The sequence below is a fragment of the Sapajus apella genome, unplaced genomic scaffold (assembly GCF_009761245.1).
Source record: "Sapajus apella isolate SASKATOON/1434 unplaced genomic scaffold, GSC_monkey_1.0 scaffold28, whole genome shotgun sequence".
Lineage (NCBI taxonomy): Eukaryota > Metazoa > Chordata > Mammalia > Primates > Cebidae > Sapajus > Sapajus apella.
The window spans coordinates 20263110-20282299 of NW_022436968.1; the positions used below are offsets into that span (position 1 = coordinate 20263110).

General features: G+C 37.9%; 1 protein-coding gene across 7 annotated transcripts in view; it reads left to right on the top strand.

The window, feature by feature from the left end:
* The window catches only part of GPR155 (G protein-coupled receptor 155), a 47939-nt gene that overhangs the window by 7317 nt on the left and 21432 nt on the right, over positions 1-19190 (top strand). For all 7 annotated transcript variants that reach the window (XM_032292915.1, XM_032292913.1, XM_032292909.1 and 4 more), the window contains 6 exons: positions 6895-7294; positions 9374-9539; positions 10833-10988; positions 13214-13297; positions 13930-14047; positions 19050-19134. In XM_032292915.1, coding sequence (XP_032148806.1) covers positions 6895-7294; positions 9374-9539; positions 10833-10988; positions 13214-13297; positions 13930-14047; positions 19050-19134 — 1009 coding nt within the window. The remainder of the gene's footprint in view (positions 1-6894; positions 7295-9373; positions 9540-10832; positions 10989-13213; positions 13298-13929; positions 14048-19049; positions 19135-19190) is intronic.

The following is a 19190-nucleotide window of genomic DNA, read 5'->3' on the forward strand; positions in this document are numbered from 1 at the left end:
TGAGACGGAGTTTCGCTCTTGTTACCCAGGCTGGAGTGCAATGGCGTGATCTCGGCTCACCGCAGCCTCTGCCTCCTGGGTTCAGGCAATTCTCCTGCCTCAACCTCCTGAATAGCTGGGATTACAGGCACACGCCACCATGCCCAGCTGAATTTTTGTATTTTTAGTAGAGACGGGGTTTCACCATGTTGACCAGGATGGTCTTGATCTCTTGACCTCGTGATCCACCTGCCTCGGCCTCCCAAAGTGCTGGGATTACAGGCTTGAGCCACCGCGCCCGGCCTAGTACCATGGTTTTAAATGTCTGATAAATATTGCCGTATCTTACTTTAGACATAAATAGAAGTATATAGATTCATGCTTTCATAGATTAGTAAGCTGATAATGAAATAGAACTAACATTTCTGACTGCATAGTTTACAGAGTACTTTCTTATATACTTATCTTATTTGAGCAGGGCAGATATTATTATCCTCATTTTCAAATAAGGAAACAGGCTTACAGAGATTTAAATTATTTTATCCCAGGTCACACAACTAGCAGGTAATTGAGACCCAAACCTAGGTCTTCTGGTTGTAAATCCCGGGCATTCTCTTATGCTATGCAGTTACATAATGTGTCGGTTCAGTCTCCAGAAACCCACCCAGCCTTGTAATATACTAGTTTCAGAAAGAATCAAAGGGTCTTTTCCTCTAAAATATTCCATAAAATGAGTAGTAGTGGAAAAAGACCTATTAGAATAGTTAATCTATTGTCATATTGAGGTAGACTTTCCAAATAAAAAATGTAATCAGCCATTTTATCACGGCTTTTCTTATGTCCCACATTAAATCAGTGAATCTGGTAATAATCACGTTTCTAGCCATGTGTCAGCCCAAATTTCCCTGATGGTTGTTTGTTGATTTCAAGGTATAATTTTTGTTTTTATGTTTTTGTTTTTTAAATCACAGTAATGAAAGCTCTTATAACATTAAGTTGTAGAATATAACTTTGCTAAAAAACAATATATTACACAAATGCTTTTTCATATAGCTAGACATTGGAAGGTGTGGTGTAGAACTATTAGGGCTGAGTATCTCTGTCTGATGAGGTAATGTATTACTGCTGCTGTGCCATCTGCCTCCTGACCTTGTTCTTGGTGAAAAGAGAAAGAATACTGTCTCCAGAGAAAAGACCTTTCTTTCTTTTGTTTCCTGGCCTCTCCAAGGACTTCCTACTCTCTTGCTCACAGATGAGCATTGATGGGTCACAAGAAATGTCCTTTTTAAGACTGGATTTGTTCTTCATCTGTCCAATTTGCAGTTAACACAGGAAATGCTGGCAAGGAGAAGATATAAGTTAATGAATAAAGAAAAAGGATAGTCACATTTTCTTTTACTACATACTATGACAGCTGTAACAGTCAATGAAATTACATTAAAATGATATATTTTTACTCAAGTAACAGAATAGTACATATAGCAACTAAAAAAGAAGGCTGGACCCCATGGTGGCTCATGCCTGTAATTCCAACATTTTGGGAGGCCGCGGCAGAGGGATCCCTTGAGTCTAGGAGTTTGAGACCATCCTGGACAACATAGTGAATCCCTCTCTCTACAACAACAGCAGCAAAATTAGCCAGATGTGGTGGCATAAGCCTGTAGTCCCAGCTACTTGGGAGGCTGAGACAGGAGGATCTGTTGATCCCAAGAGTTCGAGGCTGCAGTGAGCTATGATTGCTACTGTACTTAAGCCTGGGTGACAGTGAGACCCGTCTCTAAAAAAAAAATAATAAAAGCTCACTGTGTTTTAGAGCAATTGTTTCCTAAAGTACTTTTTAAAATCCAAGTATGAGAAGAAACCAAGAGTCTCCCATGGCAAAATGTTGATTTCAGCATATTAGAATGGTTCCCTGCCTCTGTCATTAAAAGATACTAATAGAGCATAGTTAAGTCCTATAATTTATTCTTCAAACAATGCTGATAGCATAAGTACCCTGACTAATCGTAATTATGCTCTAGTGTTTGAGCTGTAAACAGAAAGGAAATGAAGCATTTAACTATATGCCATTACATAATAGAATGATCTTGTCTGGGTCTTTGTGTTATATGCTAGGGATGGAAACCCTGCAGGAATCAAAATAGGAAGCACAGTGGGTGGCTAATTTTGTCTCTTAGTTCTTCAAAGCTATATAATAACTCCTCATAATGTGATTACCCCCACCCTCCAAGAGCCTTATTTATAAGCATTAATTAATTAGAACTTAAAAGTTGATATAATGATTATAAATCTAATTTTAGTTACTATACTATACAGCTTTCATGTATATTTTTTCAGGTTTGAAAAACCGTCTTCAGATTGATAGCAAAAAATAAGTACTGCCAATTTATAGATAAAGATATAATGTTAATTATGCAAATGAATGACAGAGGTAGACTGAAATTCCCATGTTGAACCCTATTCTAGTAATTTAACATGTATTTATTTAATCACAAATTTTTATGTGTTCCCTCTGGACTACAATTCTGCCTTTGTATACTTGGTCAGCTGACTTAAAATACCCCAGTAGCAACCTGCTTTATAAATATTCATAATGTGTAAAACATTAAAAAAAGATACAAAATTTCAGTTAGATTTATTGTACAACATGGTGACAATGGTTAATAACAACACTTCTTGAAAATTGCTGAGAGTAGATTTTGTGTTCCCATCAGAAAAAAACAAATATGTGAGATGATACATATTTTAATTAGCTTGATTTATCCATTCCATAATGTATACATATTTCAAAACATGTACATTATAAATATATAATTTATATTTATGAGTTAAAAATAAATTAGTAAAGCCGGGCGCGGTGGCTCAAGCCTGTAATCCCAGCACTTTGGGAGGCCGAGGCGGGTGGATCACGAGGTCAAGAGATCGAGACCATCCTGGTCAACATGGTGAAACCCCGTCTCTACTAAAAATACAAAAAATTAGCTGGGCATGGTGGCGCATGCCTGTAATCCCAGCTACTCAGGAGGCTGAGGCAGGAGAATTGCCTGAACCCAGGAGGCAGAGGTTGCAGTGAGCCGAGATCGTGCCATTGCACTCCAGCCTGGGTAACAAGAGCGAGACTCCATCTCAAAATAAAAAATAAAATAAATAAATAAATTAGTAAAAATAAAGTTTAAAAATGGATATAAAGATGGATTCATTGACAACAATTTGATGCAAAGAGCTGTGTATTAGCAAATACGTTTACTACATCCGAAACTGTTGACATTCATTGATGGGTTCGTTAATACCATTCAGCAAGTATTTTCAGATTTTCTCAGAATTATGCCAGCGACTGTGGGCTATTAAAATGATGCTTTCAAGGAACTTAGAATGTGTTGATGTGGCACTAGTATGAAATAAAGTACCATAGCATGCCAGAGAAGGAGAGATTAATGACATAGGTAGAAGACGTGGTGGAAAATGTAGTGCCAGAGACAGGTCGTAAGTAGTAGGTGAGATTTAGGTAAAACAGGAGATTAAGAAATTAGAGGGTGATGGTATGAACAGCATATAGAACGAATCATTATGAATGTGGCGGTTGTCTGGTATAACTGTGTTATTAAATTAGCTGATGGAGTCTTTGCATTAAGGATGGGGTGGATAAGTAAGGGCCCAATTGTGGAGACTCGACTGTGGATGGTAAAAGAAAGGTTTTGTAGCTGTTCCTGTGGGCAGTGAGAGCCTTGAGAAAATCTTACCTTTTAAAAGTTTAGATTTAGATGGTCCTGTTAGCAGTGAATAAAATGGATGAAGAAGGTCCAAGAGAATGTTAGTTGGTAAACACATGAAGTAATCTAATTTTGAGATTTTTGACTAATGATTATAGTAGCAATCAAGAAGAGAAAATCCTTCAAAGGAAGAAAGAAAGTGGTGATTGGCCAGATATAAACACTATTGCTTAAATTTGCACTGAGTTCTTAAAACAATGTAAAGTTTTTTCTGTGGTGGTGATTAAATGCTAGTGTGCCAGGAAAGTTAATTTCTGGAAAAAGGCATTAAGATAGCGGCTTTGAGTAGATCATAGAAATGTATAGCTGTTATGCATCTTATTGTGGCTGGTTAGGAAAAATTCTTATACTTAGATGAAAACACAAGACTCTTCCAAAATATATGCTCTATTATAAAAATTGAGTGGTGGACAGGTATGAACATCCTTCTCTTGAGGTAAAATATCTCAAGAGAATCAGAAATATAATTATCTAAAAATAGTTATCGAAAGTGCTGCTTTTTGTTTAAAAGATGAAGCCTTCTGAAACCTGAAAGAAAACCAATAACTTACATAACTAGCATATCTAATTTGAAAATTAGTGGAAATAACTTACAAAATTTTATGTTATCAAATATTTTTTAACCACTGCTTTGTTTTGGAGATAATATAGATCTCTAAATTTACTTAGCTGAGAAAATGGGGATTGAATCTGTTGAAAAATAGGTTTCAGCTTTTAAGAAAAAGGTGAACTTCTGAGAGTTATATAATCTACTTATATAACTTTAATGGGACATGTGCATGACATTAACTGAACTTTTATATCCTGAATAAGTAAACAAATGTATTTTCCCACTTATGTCACTTTATCTTAGTGTAAATTGAGAAACCTAATCTTTTACATGTTTTCACCTGGTTGCCTCTCTCTTTGTGAGCAATTGTGGCTGTTCTTTTTCATTGTTATCAACTTCAAGTCGATTATAAATCAGGCTTTGTTTGTATTAGATTGTATAATTTCAGGACCCATTGCCAAAAATGTGCTACAGACCAGGTTGTTTACTGAAAAGGCCCTAAGTTGCTCTCATAAACGCAACACTAGGTCACAAACCCTCACATCTTCCAGGAAACTGCTAGAAGTCTGATCCAACTCACTCACCTCCCTCATGAGATTTAAAAAAAAAAAAAAAAAAAATCTTCTGCAGTGGTTAGGTTCTAAAGTCATCTTGTATATATACTCAGACTCTTGAAAATGCCCACCAAGGCCGGGCGTGGTGGCTCACGCCGGTAATCCCAGCACTTTGGGAGGCTTAGGTGAGCGGATCATGAGGTGAAGAGATTGAGACCATCCTGGCCAACATGGTGTAACCCCGTCTCTACTAAAAATATAAAAATGAGCTGGGCGTGGTGGCACACGCCTGTGGTCCCAACTACTCGGGAGGCTGAGGCGGAAGAATTACTTGAACCCAGGAGGCAAAGGTTGCAGTGAGCTGAGATTGCGCCACTGCACTCCAGCCTGGCAACAGAGCAAGACTCCGTCTCAAAAAAAAAAAAGAAAGAAAGAAAGAAAATGCCCACCAAATACAGCACATGTAATTTGTCTATATTGTACCATTTTTCATAAGTCTAACACAGCCAGATTTTTTTAGCTAGCATTGTTCTTCAATGAACAGCAGTTGAAATAATTCATTTGCACTTAGAAACATGCTATGGAGGTTGGGGGAAATTAAGCTTCTGTTTGGTTGAATTTGTTTAATTAAATGTGTATTGATGTGACTCTACCGTACTTCCCTCCCAAACATTCTAAGATCTACCTTTCTATCTCCACTCCTTTGATATCTCTACCAGTCTTCTTTGAAAGCATTCATTCCTTTTCATCCTTCTCAAATGGAGGTTGTTCACTTTCCCATTGCCAGCACACCACATGAGCAGTGGAAGGCTGGACTGGCATCCTCACAGCTACTGTGGACCATTGCTAGACCATCCCTCTGCTCTGTTGTTAAAAACTACTTTGGGCCGGGCGCGGTGGCTCAAGCCTGTAATCCCAGCACTTTGGGAGGCCGAGGCGGGTGGATCACAAGGTCAAGAGATCGAGACCATCCTGGTCAACATGGTGAAACCCCGTCTCTACTAAAACTACAAAAAATTAGCTGGGCATGGTGGCGCGTGTCTGTAGTCCCAGCTACTCAGGAGGCTGAGGCAGGAGACTTGCCTGAACCCAGGAGGCGGAGGTTGCGGTGAGCCGAGATCGCGCCATTGCACTCCAGCCTGGGTAACAAGAGCGAAACTCCGTCTCAAAAAAAAAAAAAAAAAAAAAAAAAAACTACTTTGAGGTTCATGCCCTCTGGCTAGACCACTCATTCTCTCTGCTATTACCTGCTGACCTCATTCTGCGCCTGCCCCCTCATTCATATCCCATGTACTGTCATCTTTATCTCAAGTTTTGCCGTTATCTTGTGAACTATCATGAAATTCTCTGCCCTGTCATTTCCTTGACCTCCTCGTCTCCAGTGATGTTTTCCTTTACTCCATTGCAGCCACCAAGTCCCCTAGTCATCTGGGAAATATTTAACTGAGTTGCTTATTGTCTGATATTCTCTGAACTCTTTTACCTCCAACTGCCCCTAATTCCTAGAGGCCTCAACCATCTCCTGTCTTCGTTTCTTTTGTTCCAGGGTGTGGACTCCATCACATCTGTGCTCTTTTTTTATTTCCTTATCTCCTAACTCTCTTCTCAGTCCTCTGTGACCTGACTTCTGTCTTTTATTAGTCCGGTAAAACTGCTCTCTCCATGGATACCAAAAATCACATTTTTGCTAATACTACTTAAATGTTTAGTTTGTCCCTAGATTTTTACTTGGAATTGTTTCTTCTGAAAATTCTATAATTCTGCCCATTTTGGAGACCAATTTTAACCCTTAGATAGTAATAATTAGTGAGGGTTAAAAATAATGTTTAAATTTGGTTATCATTTTATAAGCTATATTTATTACATTTTCTTTTTTCAGCTTTATTACTAAAATGTACTTTTCAAAAATAGGTTATTTGGGTCATTTTGAAAATTTTGTTAATTTATCATTGCTATAATTAAGTACAGAAAATGTTATATACATAACATATATTTGTATTTCTGTGGTCATCATTTAAAAATCAATATTCTTGTTTTGCAGTTGAAGCTTTATATCAAACTACATATCCAGAATATCTCCAGTACATTTATTTGGTGGCACCAATATCTCTTATGATGTTAAACCCTATAGGCTTTATCTTCTGTGAAATCCAAAAGTGGAAAGACACTCAAAATGCTTCTCAAAATAAAGTAAAAATTGTGGGACTCGGACTTCTGCGTGTATTACAGAACCCAATAGTATTTATGGTCTTCATTGGCATCGCCTTCAATTTTATTCTTGATCGAAAGGTACCTGTATATGTAGAAAATTTTCTTGATGGACTTGGAAATTCTTTTTCTGGATCAGCCCTATTTTATCTTGGTCTCACGATGGTAGGAAAAATAAAGAGACTGAAGAAGTCAGCATTTGTTGTACTAATTCTTCTCATCACAGCTAAACTGTAAGTATCACTTATTTAACTTGAGAATTGTGCTTTTTGGAATTCGTATTTAGCCAATTCATCGGGGTGTGGATCTGCAACCATTTTCCCCTTTGAATATTAATAATCCCTCCTTGTAGAGTAGTTGTGAGTTAAAGGAAGATGTGATGTTGGTGTATTGTGGAAAGTCATTTCCTTATCCCCTGCAGCTTGTTCTTTCCATTTCACTGTCAGAAGGTAAAGACAATCGGTTTCCCTTCAGCTTTTACATAAAGTTTACTCAGTATCTCCTCATGTCCCAGTTTAACAGTATTTTCCAATAAATTTTGCAGCATTTCTGACTTTTCCAGATCCATGAAGATTCTAAAGACAAAAGCATCTTAGTAATAACGAGAACAATAATTTATAATATAATTTTTTTCATGAATTTAGGAAAAGTGTTTTGTAGTTCTGAGGTTGGCTAAACTTTCTAAATATAGCTAAGTCAATGTGAATGATTATTATCAGCCATATGATCCTGACTTGCCAAATGAAAAATGCTTATCGCCTTCTTTTTTGTTTTTTTGTTTGAGACGGAGTCTTACTTTGTCACTCAGGCTGGAGTGCAGTGGCGCAACCTCGGCTCACTGCAACCTCCGTCTCAGAGGTTCAAGTGATTCTCCTGCCTCAGCCTTCCAAGTAGCTGAGATTACAGGTGCCTGCCACCACACCCGACTGATTTTTGTATTTTTTAGTAGAGATGGGGTTTCACCATGTTGGCCAGCCTGACCTTGAACTCCTGACCTCAGGTAATCTGCCTGCCACGGCCTCCCAAAGTGGTAGGGTTACAGGCATGAGCTACCATACCTGGCCTCAACTTCTTAGTTAATAGTTCTTCAGCTTACTTGGTCCATTAGCCATGGAGTTCTACTTCATGGTGCAGGTGACATAATTTTGCTGCAAGATTATCCCAAAGCACTTGGGGCATACTTAACTGTGGAATTCCCCTTGTGTATGGACAGTTATATTCATGAGACCAGTGCAACATATTTATATTTTTATAGTAATAAAAATGAATATAAGTACTGAAAATTATTTATTGTGATGTTATGCTCTTCAGAAATAAAGTATTAGTATTGCCGAAGTAATAAGTATAATTTTAACAATAATGGTATTATCAACTTTGGCTTATAAGTAGAATTTAAATATTCTAATTTTAAAGATTTTGGGGGTGTCTTTGATACTTATTAGATATTTACATTTTTTAATTAAAAAAATACAGATAAGAGTAGTTCTTTTCTCCATCCCAGAGTGCTTGTTTGGGGCTGCTGTGAAAATGTTATCAATCTTGGTCTTGTTGATTTCAAAGGAGAGCCCCATTTTCTCAGTTACTATGGATTCGCTCTTTCTTTGGAATCCTGAAGGATTTGTTTAATAATTGACTCTTCAACAGGTCTGCATTTCACTAGTTTTCTGCTCTCAGTTGTTTTAGTTCCCTTTGCTAAAATTTTTTGGTATTTACAAAGATGAAGAGCTACTTGAAGATATCTACTTTTCTACAGGATTTTAGAATCTTATTGAGCACTGTTGTTACCATTAACTGAACCATTTCAACCCCCAATCATGATAAAGTTTTGTTTTACAAATATTTTTTTTTTTTTTTCAAAAAAGGAGTTTCTCCCTCTCTAGAATACTTTGAAAGAAAAAAGTTTAGTAATTCTCTTGAAATAAGTTTTTACTCAGATTGTCAACCTTCTTTCTTTCTTTGAACATTTCAGTAAACCAATAGAGGAAGCAAGAAAGTAGCTAGAATTGCAACTTTTACCATTGTTTGGCAAAAAAAAAAAAAATATTTGTGGAACCGAAAAAATATTTTTTCCCTCCTAATCCCTGATGTGTGAGATATTTCCAGAATATTGTTACCCTTTAAATGGCTCCACACTGAATTCTTGATTCTTTCAGCAAAATGTGCCCAAGTTGACATGCCTAGAATATGTGCATGCAAATAGACATACCTTCTGGGCAGGAGAAGAACCTAATGCCACATTCACCAGAGCAGTCTGCTACGGTGGACCAGCGTGCTTTGATATCAAGTAAATGATGTTTTTCTTTTTTCTTCAGTCTGGTGCTGCCACTTCTGTGCAGAGAAATGGTGGAACTCTTGGACAAGGGCGACAGTGTAGTAAATCACACAAGTTTATCGAATTACGCGTTTCTGTATGGTGTCTTTCCTGTAGCACCAGGAGTGGCTATCTTTGCAACACAGTTCAACATGGAAGTAGAAATTGTATGTATATACTACTTTCTAAGTTTGATTGTGTGTTTAGTAGGAAAAAAAATTTTAATTCATTTAAAAAAATGAATTTTTCATTAATTCATAATTAATGAATTAATGGAGCCTGCGTTGCCTCAGGCTGGTCTCAAACTCCTGCCTTCTGCCTCAGCCTCCCAAAGTGCTGGGATTACAGGCATGAGCCACCATGCCCAGCCCATTTTAAATTTCTAAACATATAAAGCAATGTTGTTTTTTATGAGGCCCAGCACTTTGGGAGGTTAAGGTGGGCAGATCACTTGAGGCTGGGAGTTCAAGACCAGCCTGGCCAACATGGTGAAGCCCCATCTCTACTAAAACTACAAAAATTAGCTGGGTGTGGTGGTAGATGCCTGTAATCCCAGCTACTTGGGCGGCTGAGGCATGAGATTTGTTTGAATCCGGGAGGCAGAGGTTGCCTTGAGCTAAGATTGTACCACTGCACTCCAGCCCGGGTGACAGAGCAAGCAACATTGTTTTTTATAAGAATTTGATGTCTATAAGCTACCTCATTGTAAGGAATGGCATCATGTAACAATGTAACAACAGTCATTTAATTTGGGATCTTTAGTCAGCCATGACCTTCTTTATTAGTCTTTTTTGGTTTTAGTTATTTTATTTCTGTACTTATACTGAAACCTAAAAATTATTTACAGAAAAGTAACTGAAATTTTGAAGAAAAAAAAGTCTGTTTTATTGGTTGATAGTTTCAAGCACCAGCTGCAAAATACCACATAATCAACTGTAACAAATAGCTAAAATCAATTGACACCAAATTATTAACAGTGTCTAAATGTATTGTACATGGTATCTACAGCATCAGAGTACATGATTTTAAAATATAATAAGGAACTAAGTTGTTTAATGGAGGTCAGTTCTGGTTATTTAAACTGTAAAATAAATATTTGCATGGTAACTTTTCTTTTTGAATTCCTTTTTTTTTTTTTTTTGCCCTATAGTTTATGATCATTGCTATGGTTTACTTTCTAGAACCTAGAAGATAACCATCAATAGTGGAATTTCTAGTATTTATTATGCATAAATATAAATTAAGCATAGATTGGAAGAGGAGCCAAGGTAACTTAATTGTGTTTTCTATTAAGGATTCTCAGAAAGAGAAAGTATGGTATTGGATAACATGCTGGATTTTATAATATCTTTACTAACTCTCATCTTTATTTTAGAGTGCTTTAGTGTGCCCTGATTATTTAAAGTTTAAAATATATTTAATTGAGATTGTAATTCCTCCGTTTGATTTCATTTTTGCAGATAACCTCAGGGATGGTGATAAGCACATTTGTGTCTGCTCCCATCATGTACGTTTCTGCCTGGTTACTGACCTTTCCCACTATGGACCCTAAGCCATTGGCATATGCCATCCAGAATGTTAGTTTCGATATAAGTATTGTCAGCCTGATCTCCTTGGTAAGTACGTTGCCATGCCAAAATGATTGGAAACCACAGAGTAAGCTTTGAGAATAGATTGGTAATAGAAAGGAATTTAAAAATCTAGTTTCAGAAAGCTGAAACCTGCTCATAAAATCTAATATCAGCCTTCTGATTAACTGAGTTTCGTCTTTCCATTTGGGAGTGAGTTTTGTAGCACACGAGACATGAGATTTAGTCAGACCTGGATTTTCTTCCTGGCCCTCTCATAAATTAGCTATGTGTCTCTGTAGAGTCACCTTAACCTCTCTAAGCTTCTGTTTTCCAGCTGTAAAATAATGACAATAATTTTACATATTTCCATGAGTGTTTTAAGGGATTCAATGAAATAATATATATGAAAAGCATTCTGCAAATGATGAATCACTATAGAATTCCTAGCTGTTCTAGAATCATGGGAATCATGGGGTCAGAAGGGACCTTTGAGATCAAGTCCAACAGCCTATTTAATGTTAATGAAACTTTTGGCTGCTTCTCAGATCGAATATATCTAGCTCAAAATTAAATAATTAAGCAATGATAGCTAGAGTACAGATGAAACGGCCTATTGAATTCATGTTAGTAAAACTACAGATATTCTGGCCGAAAAAAAGACAATGTGTACAGTTAAAGCAGTTAAAGGAAAGGAGATGGGGGGTGAATATGTATATTGGTAACAAATAAATGTGTGATTAATTTTAAAGAAATTCCACCTCTGTCACATATTCTGAAAATCTACTACACCCACTCATCACAGGGCAGTGGAGAAAAAGACCATATACATTTCAGTTGGCAATAAGGAAAGAAAGAAGAAAGTCAGCCAGGATACTTACCTGGCCACTATGTAGGTAGAATGGAAACCCAATCCTTTAAAATATGAGGAATGTGGTTTGGCACCATGGCTCATGCCTGTAATCCCAATACTTTGGGAGGCCAAGGCCAGCAGATCACTTGAGGCCAGGAGTTCAAGACCAGCCTGGCCAACATGGAGAAACCCTATCTCTACCAAAAATACAAAACTAGTCAGGTATGGTGGTGCGCATCTGTAATCCCAGCTACTTGGGTGGCTGAGGCATGAGAGTCACTTGAGCCTGGGAGGCAGAGGTTTCAGTAACCTGAGATTGCACCACTGCACTCCAATGAGACTCTGTGTCACACACACAAAAAGAATAAAACATGAGAATGTAAGATGATTAATCTTAAAGGTGGGTGCTATGTGTTGTTTGAAGTGAAACAGCCTGGCATTTAGATATCCCATGAGCCAATGTGGTGGAAATAGAAAAAACTTATATTAAAACATGTATATGTTTTAATATAACTTATAACTAACTCCCACTAAAGCTCCTTTCCTGAATAGTTGTCTGTGACCCTGTGTCCCACCCCAGACACTGAAGGTAGGCACAGGTAGAACATGGCCCTGGTCAAGGCATTAGTTCTTTTTTTTATTTTTTTGAGATAGAGTGTCCCTCTGTCACTCAGGCTGGAGTGCAGTGGCATGATCTTGGCTCAGCTCACTTCTACTGCTGCCTCACGGGTTTCAAGTAATTCTCTTGCATTAGCCTCCCAAGGAGCTGGGATTACAGGCATGTGCCACCACACTCAGTAGAGATGGGAGTTTCACCATGTTGGTCAGGCTGGTCTCGAACTCCTAAGTCACTCTGCCTGGCCAAGGCATTTGTTCTTTTTGTTTGTTTGTTTTTTGAGACAGAGTCTTGCTCTGTCACCCAGGCTGGTGCAGTGGCATGATCTTGGCTTACAGCAACCTCTGCCTCTTGGGTTCAAGCAGTTCTCCTGCCTTAGCCTCCCTAGTAGCTGTGATTACAGGTGCCTGCCACCACACCTGGCTAATTTTTGTATTTTTAATAGACATGAGGTTTCACTATGTTGGCTGGGCTGGTCTCAAACTCCTGACCTCATGATCTGCCCACCTTGGCCTCCCAAAGTGCTGGGATTACAGGCGTAAGCCACCATGACTGGCCATATCAGTTCTTAAATTCTCTGTAATTTTTGGAGAGTTAATTTATTATGGGATCTCTCCATGCTTGTTATTTAACATTGGCTATAATAATTTACCTTTTTGGAACCAGACAGGTTAAATAAAATATTGGAAATTCTTTCTGAACCAGGATAAAGAGGGTTATTTAAAGAAGCTAATTATTATGTTATTTAATTATGATTATAAAGATTAAGAAACATAAATAATGTTTGAACCTTTTGTCTTCAAGATCTGGTCTCTGGCTATTCTTCTTTTGAGCAAGAAATATAAACAGCTTCCTCATATGCTTACAACTAATTTACTCATTGCTCAGGTTAGTAAAACTACTGATATTTAGAGCTATGTTTTTCTCATGGATTATTCTATTATAGAGGAATAATAACTTTGCTAGGTTTTCTCAGTTATAAAGTCAGAAGTATTACCAAATGCAGTCAATTACAGTTTGATTACAATTAGTATGTGCCTAACATATTTAATATTGCAAAATGTCTTAAATTATCTAAAGCTGAGGCTAATAATTACATTCAATGATAACTTTGCATTTTTTAATAGAAACAATTGAATTATTAATAATTGAACTTTCACAGTCTTATTTTTCTAATCCTTGCATATCTCAAATTATAATGGAAAAAAACTTTAGCAATTTTAATTTAAGCCATTACTAAATACAGGTATAAGATTAATATTTAAAATGTAGTCATCTGTTTCAATTGAATATGTATATTGTCAAAGGCTTTGTATAAAAATAATTTTTAACATAAAGCTTGAAGTTTTAGTATAAGTAGTATGGAATACTTGATAATTATTCATAAAAAATTTTAAATGAACAATTATGTTTGCTGTGAATGAAACATGAATATGACTGGCTTAATTGGAATTTTCTGTTACAGTATTGAATTATATGGTTTTCTTAGCTATTTACAAAGTCTTTTAATTTTTCCTTAGTCTATTGTCTGTGCTGGAATGATGATATGGAATTTTGTTAAAGAAAAAAATTTTGTTGGACAAATTTTGGTGTTTGTTCTATTGTACAGCTCCCTCTATAGCACCTACCTGTGGACAGGTGAGTTGGATTGTGAATGAAAATTGAAGTCTGTTCCCCATCCCACTCCATTCCTTATAGACCTGAGCTTCTAGTAATCTATTTGAAGTCTGGTAGTATAGGATCAAGGCATGCACTGAAGCAGATCAGCCCACCCACAGAAGCCATCGGCAAAGCTGAGTTCTGTTTCCTAATGTACTCTATTCCTGCCGGAGCTCAGGGCCTTGTCCAGTCATGTGGTCCTTTTCCCCAGGGCCTATGGCTCTAGGCTGCTGTCAGTGCTGCTCCCTTTTGAAGACAACAGGGCAAACACTAGAGGCAGATGGAGAAAGGAGGGAATGGGCAAGATGCATGAGGTGTATTCCAGAGCTTATTATTGAGTCCTGCTGAGCAGGGAAATTCTGGCTCTGGCTCTGCCTCATGCAGATTACTTAACATTTTTTTTTTTTTGAGATGGCATCTCACTCTGACACCCAGGCTGGAGTGCAGTGATATGATCTTGGCTCACTGCAACTTCTGCCTCCCGGGTTCAAGTGATTCTCCTGCCTCAGCCTCCCAAGTGGCTGGGATTACAGGTGCCTGACAGCGTGCCTGACAGCATGCCTGGCTAATTTTTCTATTTTTAGTAGAGATGGGGGATTTCACCATGTTGGCCAGGCTGGTCTCGAACTTCTGACTTGTGATCCACCTACCTCGGCCTCCCAAAGTGTTGGGATTACAGGCATGAGCCACTGCACCTGGCCTACTTAACTTTTGAAACCTCAGTTTCCTCATCTGTAAAATTGGGTTACAGCACCTTACGGAGTTATTTTAAGGATGAAATGAAATGTGAATATTTATGTCTGGTACATGGTAGGCACTAAACAAATGGAACTGTGTTAGTTATTAAATAGAAGGATTAGAGGTAATATGAGAACAAGAAAACTAGGGGAATAAAAAGACAGAGAAAAGGACCTAATGAGAAAGACTGTTTCTCCTTTCAACTGGCTCCAAAAATGATATCCGAAATGTTCTAGCACATTGCTGTGTTGAAGTGTAATATTTATTTGGATGTATACATTCTGGTATGTTTGTGAAAAATTCTGTCTGGCTATTTTATATTCATCCTACAAATTTGAACGTGTAAAATAGCACATGAAAGGAAATAGTAGAACGGTAGGAGGCAGGTGTCAGGAAGTGGCTGCAAAGGATGGACCTTTGATTTCATGCTTTCAGGATCAAAAGCAGGTCCCATCTCAGTCAACAGCCTTTTGAAGTGAAGCAACAATGTGGTGAGGACTCACAGAATGAAAAATTTAGCACAAACAGAAGATGGTTTGTGCTTCCTAAAGGCAAGTGCATCTTGCATAGCATGAGTTTTTATGCAATGTCAAGTTAAAAGAGCCTAAAGACTTTATATTTCAAAATATCAGTGGACTAACTTTAACTAGGGTTATTCAGGTTAACTTTATAATCAGAATAAGAGAGCAGCAACTAGATCAATCTATTAAAGGCCCTAAGTCTCTCTGAAACCCTCTTCAAGCATGCATGGCAAAATCTATTCAAATAAGTTGTTCTGAATTCCCTAAACCTAATAAAAGTGCCCTTTAACTATCAGATTATTATGCTATTGCAGAATTTTAGACCTGAAAATGTCATTTTAAATCATCCCATTTGATCATTTTTAGCTTTACTCATTTTCATACCATCCTCACAGTTTTCGCCATATCTACATACTACTTGTTCTTTTTTCCTTAAAATTGATTTGCTTTTTTCTTTAATCAGTTGAGCCTTATATCAATAAAATCCCAGGTTTCATTTGCTAATTAATTTTTTAAAATGTACATTAAAATAAATGTATAACCAGTCAAAACATTTTCACCTTTGTGACATCTATAGTCTCCACACCTTAGGAAACACTGGTCTAATTTAAATCCTTCATTTTGCAAACTGAGAAATAGACCCAGAAAGTTAGACTGATTTAGGCAGAAGCTCTCACAGCTTCTTCACTGAGAGATCCAGGGCTAGCTGGATTCTGCCTGTTTGTATATAGTTCTTTTCACAAGGCTGGAGTGAAACACATTAGAATTTTAAAGACTGCCTTTGCTGCTGTAACACAGATGGCACCCTTTTGTGGCTGGTTACTTGTTTCCCTGGCACTGCAACTATACAGTGTACAAATGGATTGAGGGAGGAACAGTGGTAAAGAAAACCAATTCTCAAGGACCTCGATGTCAATTTATATTAATTCTAACACAGTGTTCTTTGAGCTGTACAATCATAAATCTAGGTATATATTCTTTACAGCTTAAAATTTCTCATAGAAATATCCAATTCTAAAACCAAAGCAAATTCACAGATTCTATTCAAACAAAACTACAAACCAAGTAATTCTAATTAGCAACATAAATTAATATGACAAAGGATCTTGTTTTGCTAATGTAAATCACAGCTTGACACATAAAATGGAACTCATTGCTGTAGCATTTTTGTCTTGCCTTTACTTCTGTGTTGGGGTTTTGACCTTGTTATCTTACTGATTTTCTTTCTTCAAACTACCACTTCATTTGGACTGTGTGTTGTAATATCATTTGGCCTTCACTTGACTCAAACTTAATATGAAACCCAATATAAGGTCTGGACAGGCACAGTGGCTCATGCCTGTAATCCCAACACTTTGGGAAATCCAGGCTAGAGGATCGCTTGAGGCCAGGAGTTCAAGAGTAGCCTGGGCAACATAGTAAGACTTTCTCTCTATAAAAAATTTGAAAATTAGGCAGGGTGCGGTGGCTCACGCCTGTAATCCCAGCACTTTGGGAGGCCTAGGTGGTGGATCATGAGGTCAGGAGTTCAAGACAAGCCAGGCCAAGATGGTGAAACCCTGTCTCTAATAAAAACACAAAAATTAGTCAGATGTGATGGCGGGTGCCTGTAATCCCAGCTACAGAGGAGGCTTAGGCAGGGAATTCCTTGAACCTGGGAGGCAGAGGTTGCAGTGAGCCAAGATCGTGCCACTGAATTCCAGCCTGGGTGACAAAGCAAGACTTCATCTCACAAAAAAAAAAAAAAAAATTGAAAATTAGCTGGGCATGCTGGTGCAGGCCTGTAGTCCCAGCTACTCAGGAGGCTGCAGCAAGAGGATCCCTTGAGCCCAGAATTTTGAGCTATGACTGTGCCACTGCACTCCAACCTGGACAACAGAGTGAGACCCCATCTCAAAAATAAATGAAAATAAACCCAATGTAAATTCTGAAATCATGAGACTGCACGTTGGTTACAAGGTGGATACACAGAGGACTACCATTGAAGAAAAAACAAAAAACTTAAAATTTCTCATAGAAATTTCCAGATCCTGAAGAATATGTCTTAGGCACCCTAGGGGTCCACAAATCTGAGTTTGGGAAACTGACTCAAGAAAGGAAGAATTTAGCTTGTGTCAAAAGACTAGGTTTCTAGTCCCACTCTGCCCTCTGCTGGCTACATGACTTGGGCAAACCCTCATTTCCACATCTATAAAATGAAGGTGCTAATTTAAAATAGAGGTCCCTTTCAACTCTAAAGTTCTAAGATCTTACAACTGTGTAGAATTTATTAAATAAAATGTTACTTGAATAAATAATTATATGTAAGTTATAAGGAAAGTTCAAGAACTTCAAAACATTTGTGTTTGTATTCAGAGTGTGTTTATATCAAGCGCTATCATTACACTTAAGGTGTTTTCTAAAAACATAACCTGGGTAAGAGTTGCCCATACTTCTGTTTTTTGTTTTGTTTTGTTTTGTTTTGTTTCGAGTCGGAGTTTCGCTCTTGTTGCTCAGGCTGAAGTGCAATGGCGCAATCTTGGCTCACCGCAGCTTCCACCTCCCAGGTTCAAGCAATTCTCCTACCTTAGCCTCCTGAGTAGTGAGATTACAGGCATGCGCCACCACACCCAGCTAATTTCCTATTTTTAATAGAGACAGGGTTTCTCTATGTTGGTCAGGCTGGTCTCGAAGTCCTGACCTCAGGTGATCTGCCTGCCTCGGCCTCCCAAAGTGTTAGGCCTGCCAATGCTTCTTAGCACCAGAAGAGGTGGGTGTTTTTATTTTTTGAATTGTTCCATATTCGGTTATGTTCTTCAGCAGGGCCCAGTGGCTCATGCCTGTAATTCCAGAACTTTGGGAGGCCAAGGCGGATGCATCACTTGAGACCAGGAGTTCAAGACCAGCATGGCCAACGTGGTGAAACCCCATCTCTACTAAAATTACAAAATTAGCCTGGTGTGGTGGTACACTTCTGTAATCCCAGCTACTCGTATGGCTAAGACATGAAAATTGCTTTAACCAGGGAGGCAAAGGTTGCAGTGAACTGAGATCATGCCACTGAACTCCAGCCTGGGTGACAGAGTAAGACTCTGTCTAAAGAAAAAAAAAATGTTTTTCTATTATACTTAGATTCCAAACACATGAGTCAAAACAATAAAATGATTAGGGCTTTTGGAAAGAAATACTTCCACAGGTGCAATGGCTCGTGCCTGTAATCCCAGCACTTTGGGAGACAGAGATGGGAAGATCTCCTGAGCTCAGGAGTTCAAGAACAGCCTGGGCAACATAGTGTGACTCTGTCTCTACAAAAAAAATTTTTAATTAGCCAGGCACGGTGGCATATGGCTGTGATCCCAGCTAATCAGGAGGCTGAGGTGGGAGGATCACTTGAATCCTGGAAGTCGAGGCTGCAGGGAGCTGTGATCACACCTCTGCACTCCAGCCTGGGCAACAGAGGAGACCCTATCTAAAAAACAAACAAAAAACCAAAAAAAAATAAATCCTCACAGAGAAAAAGATTTGAGTAAAAAAATAATATATGAGGGAAAGCATGAATAATTTTAAATTAAAACTTGCTTCAAAATATTGGGGATAGCATTTATTTAGAAGGAATAAATTCTAAAGCAAAAAACACAGACTACTACGAAATAAGCTTAGTTTGAAAAAATAAAAAGGAAGTAAAGTTCCATGAAGTCTGAGTAATGTTGAGTAATTGTCTCTTTCAATTTTCTTGTTCTCAGGACTTCTAGCAATTTCTTTGTTTCTTTTGAAAAAGCGAGAGAGGGTACAAATTCCTGTTGGAATCATCATCATATCTGGCTGGGGGTAAGTTGGTAGTTCTCTGTTTTCTTACATGTTTCCATATACACAGTTACTATTCA